At 42.5% G+C, this 20,322-nt stretch overlaps 1 protein-coding gene across 2 annotated transcripts in view; it reads left to right on the forward strand.

The window, feature by feature from the left end:
• The window catches only part of plpp3 (phospholipid phosphatase 3), a 32,325-nt gene extending 17,580 nt beyond the window's left edge, over window positions 1-14,745 (forward strand). The window contains exons 3-7 of one of the 2 annotated variants that reach the window (XM_034229777.1): window positions 372-464; window positions 905-1,092; window positions 1,198-1,255; window positions 5,091-5,267; window positions 12,509-12,784. In XM_034229777.1, coding sequence (XP_034085668.1) covers window positions 372-464; window positions 905-1,092; window positions 1,198-1,255; window positions 5,091-5,267; window positions 12,509-12,637 — 645 coding nt within the window. In that variant the 3' untranslated portion in view covers window positions 12,638-12,784. Of the gene's footprint in view, window positions 1-371; window positions 465-904; window positions 1,093-1,197; window positions 1,256-5,090; window positions 5,268-12,508 lie in introns of both variants that reach the window. The other variant, XM_034229776.1, reaches the window with a different exon arrangement.
• Window positions 14,746-20,322: the final 5,577 nt, after the last annotated feature.

A 20,322-nucleotide genomic window follows, 5' to 3' on the forward strand; every position in this document is an offset into this window, starting at 1 on the left:
GTCATTATCCTTCATATCCCACGTAAAAAGCATATCATTGAGCATTGATAACCACTCATTAATACTTTCATATCACATCAAAACTGCCTGAGGGAAAGGCAGGCCATGCTCATTCTACTTGTTTGTGTGAATCACTCATTCTGTCTCCCTGTCTGTCCTTTCCACATCCCTTCAATCTGTGACTTCACCCTGGAATGAAATTAGATTTTCCTGCTGAATAAACACTCAAACTTGTTCATGTTTAATGCATGGTGATAAGTATGTAAACCTACTGTAAAACTATAAGATTCAGACATTAAAAAACCTAGAATTGTTCTTGTGTTTGTGATCTGTGCCGTTTGTTTTTATCTAAAAACGATCCTTTCTTTTAGATTGTTATTGGAGAATGCTTCAGGATTCACCAACTTCATGAGGGAACCAAGTCTTTTGTCGGAAATCCCTACGTCGCAGCCCTCTACAAGCAGGTCAGCCATGAAGAATTGTGCTTTTTAAATCTATTTTAATAAACACCTTTTACTGAACCTTACAATGTTAAAATGTCTAAGCTTGAAGCATGAACAAATCTGCCAGATAGTTTCCAAACAATTTGAGGTGCTAACATTAGCTTAATTAGCCTGCTTGTTACAGTTTTTTGTTTTTTTTACAGGAATTTGTTAGCAATAGCTGTCATTAAAGCAACACTGACTGTTGAAATTGCTCATGTCTACCACTGTCTAAAATCAAGGACACATTTGTACAGAAATGATTATAAACTAGCTGTAAACACCACCGCTATCACAGTAAACTGCACATGTACCATGTAAGAACAGACAATCTCACATGTCCTTCCAACAAGGCTTAGCTCGGAATCAGTTATAGACAGCTACATTGATATCTTGTCTAATATTATTGTGCGGTCTTGCAGATGGGCGTGTTTCTCTTTGGATGTGCCGTCAGCCAGTCATTTACAGACATTGCCAAGGTGTCAGTGGGCCGTATGAGGCCACACTTCTTAGATGTTTGTAAACCAGATTTCTCCACCATCGATTGTTCTATGGGATACATCACCAACTATACCTGCACTGGTGACGAGAGCGATGTACAGGAGGCCAGGTTTGTGTTAACACCAAATACATACACAACATACATTATTTATTGTGTATTGAAAAATACTCCTAGAATTGGAAAAACTAACTAAAGATATCTTTCTCTCAACAGAAAATCCTTCTTCTCAGGACATGCCTCATTTTCAATGTTTACCATGCTCTACCTGGCTGTAAGTAACTATTCAAATCTATTCCACATGCATCACAACACACTCACATTCTTGCAAGCACACACATGCTTAGAGCAGCAGAAACAGTGGCTTACAGATTGTGGAGGGAGTTATGGAAAGAAGGCAGGGCAGTGATTTAGGGATTTAACGCCTGAAGAAAAAGCAAGGCATTGTTCTTATCCACTTCTCCTCACTGGGTTTATAAAGAGTTTTATTCTCCTTTTTTTCTCCTCTGAGAGTTGGATGGATGCACTCCACCTGTTTTATTCAGAGCAGCTGCGTTTGCACTTCCTGTCCTCTCCCATTTCCCTCAGTCTCTCCCTCTCACTCCACCTGTTGTGGGTGTCTGGTAGGGCTTAGCATCCTGGAGGCATTTCTAATTACACATACACAGAGAATTGCCATCTCATAGTGCCCCAATCATCCTCCCCCGCTTCCTCTAAGGGGAAAATATTCAATGTTTTGGGTCTGGCTGACTCAACCTTGGTGTCCTTGGTTCTCACGGTGGGCTGAGAGTTGAAGTTCTGATGTGTTGTAGTGTATTGTCATGGACTAAGAGCTTGCTGTGGGTATTTCCCAGCCTCTTGGTGAACCTACAGCTGCACTCTGGACCAGGGGGAAAAATGAATTAAAAGCAAGTGGAAAAGCAGAGAGGGAATGGACATGTGATGCTTCCAGACCACAGAGTGACACACTAGTCAGAGACCAATGTTCCAGCTGTGGCAAGCTCAAGACCACAGCCAGAGGAAGTTGGTGCAAACAGCGCAACAGAAAGAGAGAAGAGAGGATGTTAGGTTTGTAGTGGATGTTTTGGAATACTAAACCATCCTGAAACAAAGCCCACAGTTGAGGCATTCCTAGTGGAAAAAGGAAACTGTGGCATTTTTTGTTTACTCCAAGCTGAACGTCATGTGACATCACATTTTCAGTTATAGAATCTCCCTCTCTGTTGAGATGTGCTTAAAAAAGTATATTTGTGTTTGTGATGTGTCCACAACAACACATGATGCTAAATCTGAAGCCAAATAAATATAATATAAGGACAAATAATGACTGCAAGTTCAATTGATAGATGAGGATACATGACATAGAACATTTAAATGAATGCAAATGTGTGTATTCCTCAAAATGTCAAATTGATACTTTAAATGACACAGCAATCTAAATCAGATATTGGACAAATTAAAAATAAATCGGAATTTCTGCACTAGATTTAAAAAGAAAAAAGCATAATTTTTCTGTGATGCTTTCCCTCCCATCGGCCCTTGTTTTTTCACTGGGTGAAAGTGTCATTTCCACACTGGCTATCACCTTACCCTCATTCTCCCTCTCACAGCCCCCCAGTTATCTACTAATTGTCACTCTTTGATTTTGAAGCACTTCATTTCCTGCCAAGTGCTGCGAGTGTGACTGATGTGGTTTTGTGCTTACATTTCTAAGACGGCACACAGATAACTGCAGCAGACAGCACGGCACGCTGTACAGATACACCACAGCCAAGGAGAAGAAGCCTATGTGTGCATTCATTCGCCTACTGAGCTATCTTTTGTTTTGTCTAATGTGAACACAAACAATCCAGATACAAATAGCTGGGATCATTCTGTGGGTTATTTGTGCCTTCAGAGCCTACTGTCACTGAGGCGGATAACATGTTGTTTGTAAAAAAACAACCAATATGTTTGTTTGTGAAGTGGTCTTAACCACAGCTATGCTTTTGTCTCACAGCCTGGTGTGAACCGGCATGGGAAGGGGGTTGGCGTGTAAAACAAGCCCTCAAACTCATTCTTTCGCACTTTGTTGTGTGTTTTCTTTTATTGAACACTGAGTCAGCGCGAGAAAGAGAGAGGGAGAAGATCTTACTGGAATGAGCTGGATTCCTTTAGAAACCACCAGACTTTGTGTCGCTCTTGTCTCCATCTGTCATGGGAATCTTCTGGGACTCGTTTTGTTGTTGTGTTTTATTGTTGTTTTCTCAGATCTAACTATTTGAGAGACACAAAACTAATTTATGGGAAGACAGCTAGGGTCATAGGTGTCTGTTTTTGTCTGGGACAGATTATAGAGGGGAAAATAATCAATTTCAAGATTATAGAAGGTCATGTACCGTCTGTATCGGTTAACATGACGTCATGTGCTCATGAACAGGTTGTTTGGGTTTACCCTTCAGTCAGATATGGCCATATTACGCAGGTTGTAACTCTTTCTTTTGGCTGAGCCCTTCTCCTCCAACCTCCACCAACGTTTGCTTAAACTGAGAGGTTTAGGATGTTGTGTGGAGGCTGTTCGGATGTTGCATTCATGACTGCAGGACGTCAGACAAAAGTACTTATCAGTACTCCTTGCCCGTTACCTGAGAAACGCTGAGAAGGAAGCCTGAAGTCTAAACATCCCTGCCAGGGAGGAGAGAACTGTAAGGGATGGGAGGGATCGCTTCCTCTGCTTCCGTAAGGAGAAGAACAATGATAGTGTCGTAGAGGAAGTGTGAGGGAGCTTTACGTCCACACCTTCAGGGGCTCGTAGTGGACTGGGGTTGCTGGGAGGCACTGCGGCTGTCTGTAGGTATTGTTAGCTTAGCTGATTATAAAACACAGGCTTTGAGGTGTGGTCTGGGTAGACCTTGGCTGAGGCCGGCCCCTCCTAAGCCCTCTGTCTCTGGGTGTAAAGGACCGGTAATTGAGGGTATGAGTGGTGTTGAAACACAGGATGTCTGAGGGACCTGTGCTGATCTCACCACTGTACGTGTATGTGGATATAAAGAGAAAGGGGGTGTGAATGTATTTGAAGTTTTAGGAGTGACTGTAAGTGGCCTTGGACCTACTTGTTCCTGTTTTGACTCTGCTCAGTCTTTATCTCGACCCAGGAGATGGTTCATGGCGGCTGGCTGGGTTGGAGGTGCATCCGCTTTGTCTTCTATTTACTCTCATCGAGGGTAGACAGTTCATCCAAACTGTGTGTGTGTGTGTGTGTGTGTGTGTGTGTGTGTGTGTGTGTGTGTGTGTGTGTGTGTGTGTGTGTGTGTGTGTGTGTGTGTGGATGTGTTGGGTTGTGTGTGTGTGTGTGTGTGTGTGTAGTGTGGTGTGTGTGTGTGTGTGGTGTGTGTGTGGTGTGTGTGTGTGTGTGTGTGTGTGATGTGTGTGTGTGTGTGTGTGTGTGTGTGTGTGTGTGTGTGTGTGTGTGTGTGTGTGTGTGTTGTGTGTGTGTGTGTGTGTGTGTGTGTGTGTGTGTGTGTGTGTGTGTGTGTGTGTGTGTGTGTGTGTGTGTGTGTGTGTGTGTGTGTGTGTGTGTGTGGTGTGTGTGTGTGTGTGTGTGTGTGTGTGTGTGTGTGTGTGTGTGTGTGTGTGTGTGTGTGTGTGTGTGTGTGTGTGTGTGTGTGTGTGTGTGTGTGTGTGTGTGTGTGTGTGTGTGTGTGTGTGTGTGTGTGTGTGTGTGTGTTCCAGTGGCTCTCTGTGGTTGTGTTGTTTTTACAGCTGGGATGTAAAACCATGAATCATGTCCGGGTCTCAGGCAGTCAAGTGTGTGTGTGTTGTGGAAGAGAGGGTTTTTCTGCGGTTCTGGCCAGCCTGCCTACTTGGATTTGGTCTAGACCTCTCAGACAGTAATAATACACTAACACACATGCTGCAGGTGTCCAGCCCAGCACCATCAGTTACATGATGTGGAACTTTGCATCTTTTGAACTCTTAGTTAAAGGGTTTGTATGTCAGAGCTTGTTATCAGAATACCTTTATTAGTCCCGCAGAGAGGAAATGTACAAGTTACACAAAAATGTTGCATATTGAACTCTGTATGAAGACAAAATAAATAACAATATCTCTCTCTCTCTCTCTCTTCACAGTTCTATCTCCATTCAAGGTTTTCCTGGCGCGGCGCTCGTCTCCTCCGCCCCCTGCTGCAGTTCACCCTGTTGATGATGGCCTTTTACACCGGCCTGTCACGCGTCTCCGACCACAAGCACCACCCGACCGATGTCCTGGCAGGCTTTGTGCAGGGAGCCCTGGTGGCCTACTGCATAGTGAGTGCACACATGTCAATCGAAACACACTAGCTTAACCAGCAAACTGCATGAAAACATGATATGAGTGCAAAGCATGAATGCTTACATCTTTTTGCAATTTAAATCCTTTCTATAATTGCCTGGGGATCCTGCAGGCGCACCAACCTTTAAATAAACCTTGACTCCATGAAGCTCCTTTTTTCACTTTTCTCCTCTCTGCACTGCAGGCAGTGAAGTGAGGAGAATCTGATTCCCTTTAATGAATAACATATTGCTTGGAGTCGAGCGTGTGTGTGTGTGTGTGTGTGCGTGTGTGTGTGTGTGTGAAAAAATGCCATACACTCTTCACTACTCCTCTGACATCGTGACAGCAGTCGCCAGATGATTTTCGTAACCCTCATCATTACACTAAGCTACATGGAGCCAAGTAAAATTGAATTTGGGTCAAGAGGAAAGTAGAGGGAGTGTAAAAAGAGAGCGAGAGAGAGGATTAGCCTTTGAAACAGGAATGAGGCTGTTAATTATTTTGTTTTTTTTTATTTGGCGGCTCTGGTTCTATCAGCCCAGCAGGTCCCTGCCTAACTCTGCTGCCTCTGGGAAACGTATGGAAAGACACACTGACACACACTTGCACACATGCAGACACAAACAAGCCTTACCTTTCTACACGATCCAAATCATGAACGTGGAAAGGATTAGGTTCATAAAATTCAGCAAGACTGTAGTTGTGGCGCCTAGGCAGACCTTGGCACAGCCAAAATGTAATCTCTCACACACACACACACACACACACACACACACACACACACACACACACACACACACACACACACACACACACACACACACACACACACACACACACACACACACACACACACACACACACACACACACAGCACACCAGGGTCCTTTGAAGCCATGATCCAAAATGAACCCCAAGCAGAAATCAGCAAGTAACAATAGAACGTAATGCTCTGGCAAAATCAGCACTCCTCCAGCTGGAAGGCGCTCCTGGATGACATCAGCTTTGACAAGGATAAAAAAAAAAAAGGGGAAGAATGTTTCATAAATATCCTCAACATATGAGCTTGACTTCTAAATGGGCAGAACTGGCTGGAGGAGTGTAGGGAGAGCAGTGACATGAGAGAAGAGCCTTGTCTACATCTTGGCTCAGGATTTGCGTGGGTTTAATCCAACTTAGCTATCCCACTACCCTCAGAGACATCTTAAAACACACAAAAACACTTTTTGTATCCACTTGCATACACATATATATTAATAATACACATGTGCATGCACACTCATTTTTAAACCCCTGCCGATCAAGGCGCTGAGGTTAGTTTAACAATCCTTGACGCCCGGTCTCATTTGCCCAGTCTTGGTAGAAACACACATCTGTGAATGCTTAAACCTGGCTGTGTCAGTCTCTCAATAAGCAGCAGAGCAGAAAGAAGCTGACAGGAGATGAGTGGAGGCAGACAGAGGACGTATGAAGCCTGTGGGCTTTGGAGAAGCCAGCAGAAAGTCCTCAAGTGTTAGCATCCTTAGATCTTAAGTTAACATGTGGACAGTCGTTATTCTTGTTCTCGTTAAGTTTGAAGTGCAAGGATAAAAGACTGAGTTTACACTCTAAAGTCATGTCTCTTAGATGTTAAGAGCGCTAACAGTCTTAAATGATTTTGCTTGGATATACTATATTTACTTTACAAATGAGTTGCAGTAGCAGCTCTGTTTTTGGAGAATTTGTCCTCTCATGAAATGCTTTTATGAAGCATTTAATATTTAAAAACCCCGTAGCAGCTTGGGTAATGTGGTCCATGGATCTGAGTTTGTGCATATAATGGAGAGGGCACTCACTCACAGTGCACTTCAATACAAAGAAAGGTCTGATTTGGAAGACAAAAGAACACAGTAGTCATATTGGTGGGTCTGCACGTCAGTCCCAAGTGAGTGATTGTGAACAATTGTTCCGAATGTAACATGGTGGGTTACATGGCCTTGTGGAAAAGTGTCTTCCTTTTCAAATATATTTCTGTATTCGCAAGAGACTTAGAATGTCATGTTGATCTTGGACTAAATTGTTTTAGCTTTCGAAGGTTTCCCTAGACTACAGTTACCTCTTTATTCCCAGAGCCCCCCCATTGAGTACCAGTAAATGAACAAAACAAACCTGGGGTGAGAATGAACACATTTATTTGTAGTGGCGGCTGTGTCTTTGTAAGTCAATTGCAGCTTTAAACCATTTGTCTGTCCTCATAGTTGAAGATGGGTGGTCGAACTCAAGATTTTTATAGAATATGTAGATAAATGTTTGTTAGTAGTCCATCGCGCCCAGACTATGTGTTCAGGGCTGTGGTCCAGAAATCATGATCCCAAAAAATTAGAAACCAAAACAGGAAGTGGTCAGTCTGTCCTACCTGGCACTTCCTATCAGACGCAGTGACCTACTTCTCAACATGTGTGGTAATGAAGGTCGAGAGGACCGAATCCAGCAGGAAGCAGCTGTGAGAGAGAAAGCTAAGGCAGCGTTTTTCGAGGTTCATTATCACAATGGAGAAGAGTTGGGTCAGACATTGTAGGAGTACAGGTCAGGAGGATGCTATCACTCTGATTTACATGCTGTAAATCAGTGACCACCAACTGGCGGCCCGCGGGCCACATCCGGCCCGCCAGACATTCTCATCCGGCCCGCACGACGGGGGTGACTGTGGCGTTGGCGGAGTGGTTACTGCGTTCGCCCCCCACTAGGGGTGGGCGGATCGATCCCAAAATATCGATACCTCCGATATTACGTTACGTTTCAAAATATCGATACTAGAGCCAATAGGATCGATACTGTTATACTTTTTTTCTCGTCTCCTCTACTCGTCAATTTCTTCAAAAAACTATGTGCAGACGAACACAAGTATATGCTCTTTTCTTCTCTCTCCACTGCTGTCCTCTTCTCCTCGAGGCTCCCTGCCTGAACGCCGATTATCAAGCTGACTGACAGCAGCCAGCAGGGCAGTCAGCAGCAGCCAGCGACTCGCGAGTGCAACACACACACGCGCATGATGGCTGAGAGAAAGAGCAGCGTTGTGTGGAGCAATTTCACAACTGGCAATTAAAACTTAGCGAACTGTGATGTGTGCAAGAAGACAGTTCGCTACTTTGGCCACTTTGTATTGTTATTTTTCATGTTTGCACTTTAAATTAGCAAAAGTAAAACGTGTATTTGTCTATAAAAACTGTCCTGTCTTTATTCATGAAAATGAATTCAGATTTAGTCTATTTATGATGATTTCAGCTCAAAAATCATGTCATGCAGCTCTCCCCTATATGAAAGTACATAAGACGCTTTTCATTAAAAAAAAGTATCGGTATCGGCGATACTGGCCCTGAAATACTTGGTATCGGATCGAATCCAGATTTTGTGGTATCGCCCACCCCTACCCCCCACCCATTTATTTGTTTACAACGTCTCGTGAGTAAGGTGCAGTACCGGAGTTCAACAGAGAGGCAGCAGCTGCGGGACAGTAGACTGCGTACTGCGAAACCTTCCCTCCCTTGAAGAAGAAGTGATCCTTCGTTGTGAAGAGTCTGGTTAATGCGCTCCGCACCACAGCAGTAGCCCCGCTGCGACAGAGTCCAACAGAGAGGCTGGAGCTGCGGGACAGTAGCCTAGAAGCAGGGTTGGGTTGTAACGGAATACATAACGGCGTTACGTAATCAGAATACAAAAATCAAGTAGGCTAACTGTATTCAGCTGGCGTTACATTTGAAGAACGAGTAATCTGATTACAGTTACTTTCGTAAACCTGAAGTGAATACATTTTGGAATACTTATTGGAATTATTGGTGGAAAAGTTTCCTCACAAAATGTAATATTCATTACCGGCAGAACTGTGTGCACACTGCACAGCGCTGCAGAGAGAGATGCAGTGTGTCTGTGAGGCCCCGCCCCCGCACGCAGATGAGAGAGATCTCTTAAAATATATTGAAAGTTAGAAACGGAGATGGTTAGATAAAATGTGCAAGATAACGTTTATGTAGCGTTTCTTTATTGTCGAAATTATGACATTTAATAACAGGATGAAATCAAAGTGAATGGCCTGCTGCTGAATGCATGGGGCAAGTGACTGGAAAACGTTTTTTAAAGTTATTACATCGTTTCAGATAATAATAATAATGATAATTAATTCTATTTAGGGGCGCCTTTCAAAGCACCCAAGGACACCTTACAATTCATAACATATTCCAAGGAAAGGTTTTAAGACAGTACAAAGAATGCAGTCCGGGTGATGTTTTTTATGTGGGGTGCAGATGAGGGAGCTGTCCAGAATGACACCAAGATGTTGTGTTTGTGTTCTTGATAAGCCATGCAAAGAGTAAAATAAGTGTCTCCTGTTCACCAAAACATACCCATCTGTTATGGAAAAAGAAAGTATTCCAAAAGTAATCTGAATACTATTTATAAAATTCTGGGCTATATAAAAATCGCTGGCCCGCGATAGTGTCTATTGGTTACATTTCGGCCCTTGGACAAATGTAGTTGGTGATCCCTGCATACTCAGGGTCTTAAATATTAAAAGCAGCGTCTGAGTGGTCATTGAACTGAAGCAGGAAGTCATATTTTATCCCTCCACACACAAGTTTCTAAATTTAATTTAATCTACCCTAGCAAAGTTATTTTTTTATTTATCCAAGGATATAGTAAGAGACTTAATTTACACTAATGTTAGAATTTGATAAGTATTTAAGTATTGCACAATTGAACAATTATTGCACACATTATAAGTATAGTCATCATTATATCTTATTCAGTACCATCCTCTAACTTACATCTGTTAATTTGAATGAATTTACTGACTTATTGTCGGGATGGCTGCAAAAATATAAATAGTTTCATGTGCGTGCAGAACATTTCAGTTGTATCCTTTGACATGAGGCAGATGGGGTCTAGTGAGTAATGCAGTGGTTTTTTAGACTTTCACAGTTCCTGTAAATGAGTACACTCACTTCCTGTGGGATTTACCAGCTTTATGTGTCAGGCTTGACATTTCAATAGTGGTTAAAGACACACAATTGGAGGTAAAAAAAACACGCATGCACACACACATCCATACATTTATATACAAGCCTTTAAAGAATCTGCTTTTTTTCCTGTATCATGAGCCTAACTGCTGAGTCCGCAGCTTTCAACACAAAAGGTCCGGAGGCTCTCTCTCTCTGTGTGTGTGTGTGTGTGTGTGTGTGTGTGTGTGTGTGTGTGTGTGTGTGTGTGTGTGTGTGTGTGTGTGTGTGTGTGTGTGTGTGTGTGTGTGTGTGTGTGATGTGTGTGTGTGTGTGTGTGTGTGTGTGTGTGTGTGTGTGTGTGTGTGTGTGTGTGTGTGTGTGTGTGTGTGTGTGTGTGTGTGTGTGTGTGTGTGTGTGTGTGTGTGTGTGTGTGTGTGTGTGTGTGTGTGTGTGTGTGTGTGTGTGTGTGTGTGTGTGTGTGTGTGTGTGTGTGTGTGTGTGTGTGTGTGTGTGTGGCGCAGGAAGTGGTGAAGTCGTGATAAGCTTTCCACCATGGCAGGTTCAGAGGCGATAGGTTGGAGGTCGGTTGACACGACAACAAGGCCCGCTGTGATTGGACGCTGAGCCTCCTGATGGGAAACGAGCCTAAAATGTTTCCCATGACGACTCGGGTTATTCCCAGAGATAATAACATCACATCCCTCCACACTCCCCTATCATACATAATATACCATATAATGATGCCACTGAAGACACTGCGCAAACTGATGGCCATACAGACAAAGAGCCCTTTTCTCTAACTCTGAAGGCAGCTGTGTGTTATGGAGATATCTATACGTTAGTGATGTCATCCATCAGTCAAAGGTCACCAGTGAAGGTCATTTTATGGTCAGTAAATGTCAAGCTGTAATAAGAGAATGTCTTTGTGTTGAGCCCACCTCTCGGAATAAGACGGTCTTTGTCATACAAAAAGATAATTGACTGTATGTCGAAACATGGCCAAACTTAAATATGAATTTCCCATATGAGAGCATTTTCTCAGTTTCTTTTTTCCCAATGACGGTTATCCATATTGTTTTCCCAGTGTGCACGATAGGCACTCTTTCTCAGAGTTTAGTGTTGAATGGCAGCTTCCCCCCTCGGCCCTTGTCTCCCTGGCACAGGCTCGGACTCCACTGGCAGCACGGAAGGAAAAGCTGCCCCCGCCAATTGTGTGTGTGTGTGTGTGTGTGTGTGTGTGTGTGTGTGTGTGTGTGTGTGTGTGTGTGTGTGTGTGTGTGTGTGTGTGTGTGTGTGTGTGTGTGTGTGTGTGTGTGTGTGTGTGTGTGTGTGTGTGTGTGTGTGTGTGTGTGTGTGTGTGTGTGTGTGTGGCTTAATCGGCAGCTTAATCGGCTGTTGCTCATGATTGACCCAAGACCCTTGTGAGTGGAAACGGTAATCCACTCTTACAGTGGACAGTAGTTTCCATGGTCCCACTTCCTGTACGCCCTTGCCCATTTTCCTGTTTGACATATGATGTCATCAGGACCTCAGGAAGAGATTTCCTTTCTGCCTTTTTTTTTTTCTTACATCCTTTGCTGCCAGACTGACCTCAGAGATGATGTGAACGGGGAAATTCACCCCTGGCATAATTTAATAAAAGATTGGGCTACTATATCTGAATGTCAGTTTAGGGTGAGCTTTACTAACATAACTTCCTTCAGCCACATTACTCAGTGCAGCTAAAGTAGGATTTTTCAAAGTGTGGAGGAGGGAGGTTAAGGGAGTTTCTCATCATGGCATCATGAAGTAATGCAACCCTTCCTTTTATGCTTCTCGCCAGCTTACAGTGTATTAACACTAGCCCTGTTCAGACCCGCGTTTTATTTCCAAACTGCTTCCAGATCTGCTATTAAATCAATCACATTTTCACTTGCACAATTACATTAGATTTGTTTTTTGTTTGAGCCAGGGCTATTAGCTAAGTAGACATGTTGATGTTATCTAGTAGCATTGCCATGGCAGCTGTCTGGCATAGTCAAATCAACTGAGGTTAGTTTAACATGTTCTATCTAAATGACTTTGCTGGCATGCAATGTGGTACATTTGCATTAAAACTGAACTTCAAAATGATACATGACCAGCCAAATAATCTCCATATTTAGTTTTGGCTAAGAAATCCCATCTTTATTTAGTGAGGAAACTTTTATCCTTCCTTATGTTATGATTCCCATGTGGTCTCTGTTTCCTGTCCTCACCCTGTCTCCCTCTGTGTCCACCAGGTGTTCTACGTGTCAGACCTGTTTAAGCCCAGAGTGAAGCCCGCCACGCCTCCGCCCTCCCCCATCAAGAAGGAGCTGCTCCAATCGTCCGACATCATTGAGAGGAACAATCACCACAACATGGTGTGAGAGTGGCCGCGACTTCTTCCTGTTACTGAGGAGCCAATCACATCGCTGCTCTTCCCATTGGACAGTAGAATGTAGCGATGAGAGACTGTAGCTGCTCCTCAAACGACACCCTCCTCCCTTTTGCAGTGTCCAGCAAGGCAATTTGTGGATAAGGGTGTCAGATTTGAGATTTGCACAGCAGAGTCCACTCTCACTATCCAGACTCATTATTTACTATTATGTTAACTACTAATCAACATTTGAGCCCATCGTTTTGAGCACAAACAGAAAAGATTTGGAAGACTAAAAGACACATTTAATTGAGAAATTGACAGGCAGAGCTGAGGGTGTGGAGGGTTGATGGAAGTGTAACCACATAAAGGGAAAACACTTTTGAAGAATAACAAATGAAGTAAAGACAAACAAAAAATGACAAACCCCCTGCCTAGGGAGAGAGGGATTTCCAGTGATGCATCCTCTCTGAACTCTCTGTGGCCTTGGAACGCCGTATGACAACAACTTCCTTAACTATGGGAAGGATATTACTGCAATAACTAGCAGCATAGAAATATTAACAGTATAGAAAAATATAACTTATAGCACTGTTTTTAAGTCCATTGTCCATTATCACCACTTGCTGCCTGAGATGTCTCACTGAGAAAAAGAACTTGATGATGCTGACGCACATGAAACTGAGGAATTGACTCCTAGAATCCAACAGAGCCCGGCGTGGTGGTTTCACCATGCTTAGCCAGGATAGAGTTAGCATAGCAAGGGTCATATAGCGATCTTTTTAACAGGTTTCAAAGCAGTTATTTGACTGCCTTTTATCTTTCTGATAAGCAAGACATCCTTATCTGAATAAACTTTGTTTTAGCATTAGGAACTGAAGCCCTCCAACACAACTGTCCCAAGATCAGCACATCAAGTTTTTTGTAGAGGACTCTTAGAGCGGCCCAAACCCGGGATGTTGCATTTCTTGAGAGTTAGATGTAGTAAAGGGGGAATATTTTCTGTGGAAGGAGGGAGGCAGATCTCACAGCCTCCCAGCACCTGTAAAAGAGGCGTGGCTGTGCCATGCCACTTTCTGGTGTTGGGGCCATCTGTTTGGCTTCCTTAACAGGAAGGGGATGGGTGCAGAGTGAAGGGGTGCGGGCTGTCACCAATGCGAAGAGGGTGATGAATTACAGCTAAACTGGCACATTGTTTGGGATGATTTGGGCTCTTTCTGCTGGAAGGGAGGGGCTCTCACCCACCCAATCACTCATTGGCAATGGATGTTTGTCTCTCGATGTGTGTGTGGGTATGTGTGTGTCCTATAGACTCTTGTGTTTGTGTGGGTGTGCTTGTACATGTACATCTTTTGTGTGTGAATGTGTGTGTACATAGGTATGAGCGATTTGCCCTGTGAAAACAAACCCCCTCATGATAAACTAAGTGTGTGTCAAATGAAACACACACTGTCAGCTGTGCCAAGTGTGTGTCTGTGTGTGTGTCTGTGTGCATGTGTTTGCCACTGTGTGTCAGAGAGCAGGTGAGCGTTCTAAAAACTGTGGATCTATTATTTGTATTCTCTGCTGAGAAGCATCTTTAACCGTGTGTGTTTTTAGCATGTCCTGTATAATCACTAACCGTTGTACAGTACACATACAGAAACCCTTTTTATTTACAGCCTACTCAGATCCTCCTCCAACAACACACTCCGCCATGTTGCACATCTTTTTCATCGTATAGTCCGTCCTATTATTTCACAAAACCGTTTTCACTCTCTTTTTATAAATATATAAATAATGTATAGATCACTAAAATTAACTGTAAGATATTGTTTCTTAACATGTTTAGATATATCCACTATGATTACAGACCTGTGTTATTTACAAAATGCTGCTTAAAAAGCATCGATTGACAGACTTTTGTATCTAGATAATTATCAACTATTGTAGATTGTAATAGTTATGTTTGTAATATGCATTCAAAAAATACACCCACAATTGTATTAAAATTCAATATTAGTATTTTTGTATTGTCTCGTTTTTTGTACAAAGACATAGTTGCAATGCTGTTTTTCTGCTAAATGTACTTAGCTCTAATACATGTGCTTTCAAATAAAAAGCTCAATATGAACACAACTTTGGTTTGTCTTGACTATTGATCCCACACTTCGACTACACGTTTTGAATATGAATATGTTTTGTTTGGCTTTATGGATTGTTGTTGTAAATGTTTGCTTTGTTTATTGTGTATGAGGAAAGTCCTCTATATTCCCATACACAAGAACATATAAAAACTGCACAAATAAGAAATGTATGCATTGGTTATGCATATAATTTTAAAAAAAACGTTCCTTATATGTATGTCTGTTTTCTGACATGGTAAAAAATATATGTTGTGATTTAGTTACTTTTACATAGTATGGAAGCTGAAAAATATCTTATTTGCAGCGGCCTCTCCACGTCCGTAGTTCATCTTGTCAAAAATGGCACATGCAATACACACAACAAAGGCCCTGATGTGTGTGTGATCTCACACTCTGGCAGACACTAGACTGGTTTGTGTGTCATCACGGTTTGTGATTATCACTAAACAAGAAGTGTCATTTTCTCCACCACAGAGAGTTTGAATCAAGAAGAGAAAAGCCTGAATGACACTGTCTGTCTTCTCAAGTGATTATCAGTTTCCTCTCAAAAACCAAAAGCTACACTGTTATCATGCACAGCACCTCATATGCTATCACATAACAATGTTCAGAATAGCACTTTATAAACATATTGTTAACTTCTAAAATGCTCAGGCAACAACTATTAGATGTATTTTTATTCCCAATGTGACAATAAAAAGAAGAGGAAAAGAAACTGATTGGGATCAGTGAATGACTGGTATTTGCTTTATAAGCTCAATGAGTAAAAAGGCAATCTCTTTGGACAATCACACTGATGCTATCATTATAGTAGCATGCAAGCTTCCCCATAGTGTCCTGTAAAGTTAAGTCTTTTATTGACAGTGACAGTTCAGCTGGTCTGAGGTCAGTCACAAAAAAACCAACAGCACCAAAGTGAGATTTACGGTGCCTGTGAACAGCTGGTAGGCCTGGGGTCAGCCATGCAAGGCTGTAATAGTGGAGGGCCTGCTGCTGAGGCAGAGAGAGGCCCATGTTGTGGTCTTGTTTGGCAGCAGACAGAGCAGAGCTGGCATGAGGCCCTGCAGCGAGGCCAAGGCATTACAGCGTACTGCACCTCTCAGTGTGCTGGGTGTGTGTCCTCCATCATCACACACTGCACAGTACATCAACTGGCACTGTTGACTCTCATGTATTCCTTTAAATGAAGCTGATGTTTCCTTCATCTCAGTGCCCAAACTTCTTATAAAATATACTAGTTACTGTTGGCATGTGAAATCCCTGAAGCTTCGATGATGGTGATGTTGACATTTTTACACAAGTTGGATGGATTACGTCCTCCTCTGAGGGCAGAAGAATTCCCTCACCCTCGGTCTTTATAAAACTGTTTCAAAACCCCTTTGGACAAACTCAAAAATACCTGGTGGTCACATTAAAAAGAATGTAGTTTTTCCTCAGTCAGGTTTGGAGATTTCCACCGCATATTCGCACAACAATGTTTTTTCAAATATGGAAAAATAATAAATTTGATATGCAACAGTGAGCTAATTAGACTACATTTTTGATACAATTGAATGTAAATAAAGTGTAATTTTACAGCTGGTAAGCGTCAACAGCAAGTTAACCCTGTTCTGCTCAACTGCACTTTGTTAGAGATTCCAGTGTAATTGCTGTGGAAACCTTTGCTTTCTGAGAAGAAGACCGACTAATTGATAACATATGTGTGCATATGCCATATACTGAATGTTAATATTACTCTCTGAAAGGAATATGTCTTCAAAAGGTTTGTCACAAGCAAGAATGCAGCAGCTAGAATTGGGTCAGAGTAATTTCAGTTTGTATTTAACTCAACACAGTAGCAGTAGAATCAGTATGTGTAAAAGTGTATAGAGTGGCTCTCAGCTGACGAGCCAAAACAAGGCCGACTTACAGACTTCTTTCCATGCAGTGCTTGTAGTCAAAAAGCCCTGAGTGAAATGGCCCACTGGCACACATGATATAAAAAGCATCACGGATTAACAAGAGTGCTACTGTGGGTGGTTCTGGTTTGGCTGGAAAGTTGTGAGTGTGTGTTAGGGAGAGAGAGATGGAGCTGGGTTGTGGTGAGGGTGGCACCTCCAGGAGAGCCGTCTGGATGCCTGGAGCTCTGAGGGTCTTTCTCTGCAGCTCAGGCCAGAGAGCAGAGAGGCAGCTGGGCCAGAGGAGAGCCTGAGGAGAGGAGAGCACTCTGAAAAAGGTTCTGCACTACCTGAAGGGGAAAAGGAGTAGACAGTATGGGCAGTTAACTGTGTCTTTTTGTATGGTTTTAACACACATGAGATGTGCAGTCATAATACAAACCAACTGCAGGACAAAAAACAAAAACGAGTGAGCAAGAAAGAAAGAAAAAGAAACATTTCAGTTTCAGCTTTAGTGCCAACATCACTAATGCTGATTCAAATGGTTTCCATCTTGAACTCAATGACTAAAATGAAGAGATGGATAAATTAAATTAGTAAAAAAAGAACAGAAACAGATGCCTCTACCGCTTACACACCACGCACTGCTGAGTCAGAATGATTTTTACAGAAGGGATAACTCATTTACATTTACTCATTTAGATACATTGTGAAAACTGAGCAGCTTTCAAATAAATGAAAAGAAGACGGATATTTCACTATTAACCCATGCAGTTTTTAGTCAATCAACTGTTTTAAAAGCATATGAGTGATTACAATAAGGACATGTGGGTGTGGCTCTCATTCAATGGGCACATGTGTAGGCAGCAGGAGGATTTAGATCAAGGATTAATTTCATGTTGTTGATGATGATGATCGGGCATGAGAACAATGGGTCTTTGTCTGAGCTAGAGTGATGTTTTGAGCTTTTTTATATGAATGAAACATCAAATCCAAATCCAGTGAGCGTAAAGGGGTGTTAGACATCAATCTCATGTTGGTTTTGACAGACTGGATTAACCTAATTCTTGTGTTCTGACCTTAAAGTGGACCTATCATGCTATATTTGAATAATATATTGTAGGGCCATACCTATATAAAACATGTCTGTGAAGTTTTTTTTTCAAAATACCAAACAGATCATGCAGTTTAGCCATGCCTCATTTAGCTCTATTTGCTCTTTTCCAGCCCTGTTTTTGCAAGGGCTGATTCTGTGAGAAGTCTTCTTCGCTGCTTTTGTGGCAGACTACAGCGCCACCTACAGGCCTGGCATATGTACTACAGCGTCTCCAGCGCTTTCGAGCGGCAATGGCCGTGGCCCAACCCCCCATTCCCCTGATAGGTGGAGAGTTGCCCATATAGGCGGAGCACCCCTTTTCTGACGTCAGAAAAATTCAAATCTGTATCAGCTCCATTGCAGCCCTGTTTTTAGAGATTTTGGTATGGAGGAAAAGAGAGAGGGTTGTGTTTTCTGACACTTGGTGAGTTCCCTGATACACCGGGGACACATATTCATGTATAAAAGACGTACAAAAGTGCATTTTGCATGATAGGTCCCCTTTAAGAGTTCATATTTCTGTGTGTAACAGACAGTTGGTATAAAAACTGTTCTCTATCTGCGTGGCTATACACAACTTTGATCTAGACTGAAATATCTTAACAACTATTTGATGGATTGCCATGAAATATTGTGCCTACTTTTTATTGTCCATAGAGGATGAATTTCACAGACTTTGGAGATCTCCTTCACAGATATTCATGGTTCCCAGAGGATGAAACGTCATGATTTCGGAGATTTCATGACTTTTCTCTCTGAAGCCATGAGGTTCATGTTTGTGGTTTTAGGTGAAACCTTGACTACTGGATTGCCCTAAGACATGGTTCACACAGTCCCACCTTTTCCATTCGAGAGCCTTTTTCTTAAATTGCTTAACTTTGACAACAGCGTGAATATCAAAACTAAATGCCCACTTCACCCGCAGCAATACTATCCCTGTATGACATGGAGTCTGTGCATGTGTGGTGAGCTGCATGGAAAAAGAGAGCGAGGGATAGAAAGTTAATGCATTTCACAGATGTTGGCTGCTCGTGGGGGCAACAGGTGATTATGTCATCTTCACATAAATAGTGAATAATACTCTTTTGCTTTCTTTCTTCTCACATTTTGCAAAGCCCTATTTACCAACTTTTCTACAAACAGAGTTAAGGTGTGTGCACTTAAAGATCCAGCTTTATTTACTAACCTGCATCCTTTTCTTCACAAATTGAACATCATAAAACCTGCATTACATTTCCCCTCCTTCTGTGAGTCCCTGTATGGGAAATATATCACCCTCCCATCAGTCCCCTTGTGGCCCATATGGACAAAAAAGCAAAGGAGTGCAGGGATATGGTTGCTCTGAACTTTTTTACTAGAAATGTTACAGATGCAAAAACTTTTATTGGTGGTTATTTTCATTTCTTCAGTACTGACCCAGAGATCATTGTACCAAACATCAAGGTAAAAACAGAAACACAAGGGAAAAATACGTAATGACATCTCGACCTTTAGGAGTGCATGCACACATACACAAACACAGTCATCATCTCCACTGATGCATTCAGACAGGTTAAGTGAATGCAGAGTACAGATTTATACTGGTGTCTACTTCTTTTAGATGGCAGAGGGAGATGGAGAAGAAAGGGGACAGAGGATTAAGGGAGAGCAATGACTGGTGAGGAGGAAATGGTGTTAGACGCCTGCGACCACAGGCCTCTTTGATCCTTTACATTTACAAAATGGAGCCAGGCAAGCATCTTTCACCCTCATCGTTCTCTGCCTTCCTTTCTCTTCAAGGTTGCCAAAGGGATCTCTGTCATACAGCCAAAGCTGATTAAACCCCCATGGATCACCTGCTCACACAACACTGCACTCAAACCCCCAAACACATATTGCTCCCACATACACACACATAAACAAAGCCACTGGGTGATTTTGGGGAGTAGAATTCAGCTCATTCGCTCTGGATGTGATCCAGAGGCTGCTGCCTGATTTACTGGACAGCCCTGAGAGTGTGTGTCTGCGCAGCGTTTGTGTATCTGTTGTGTCATCCTGCAAGGCGCCAACTGTGATCTCAGCACTTAGGGACTATGCATCTGCCCCGCTGACAACGGGCTGAATACCTGCTCCAGACATTTGGCCCATCCATCAGACTCGTAAAGATGTGATGTTCGCTCAGAGGAATCTACTGGAATTTGTGCAAATTTAGGTTGAAAGCTGTATTTTGATCATATCCAGTAAAGTAGGAATTATAGATTGTGTAGAGCTCGATTAAGTTTTGGTATCAGTCTTGTCTTTGTGGGAGTCAGGGGGGAATGGAGGAGTGTGCAAAGCCCGTACATCATCAGCTAAAATCTGGTCGACGTTCATGTTTATGTATAAACAATCATCCTCAACATTTTTACGGAAAATGTAGAAATATTATCTTGATACATCTCTCCCCACATGTGATTCAAACTTAGTTTAATATGCAGTACATTGTCCTCAAAGCAGCTCCTAATGTCTCTGACTTAAAGTGTTTTTTAGTATGTATGCACATGCACACACACACACACACACACACACCACACACACACACACACACACACACACACACACACACACACACACACAC

Source organism: Gymnodraco acuticeps, unplaced genomic scaffold (assembly GCF_902827175.1).
Source record: "Gymnodraco acuticeps unplaced genomic scaffold, fGymAcu1.1, whole genome shotgun sequence".
In the NCBI taxonomy this organism is placed as follows: domain Eukaryota; kingdom Metazoa; phylum Chordata; class Actinopteri; order Perciformes; family Bathydraconidae; genus Gymnodraco; species Gymnodraco acuticeps.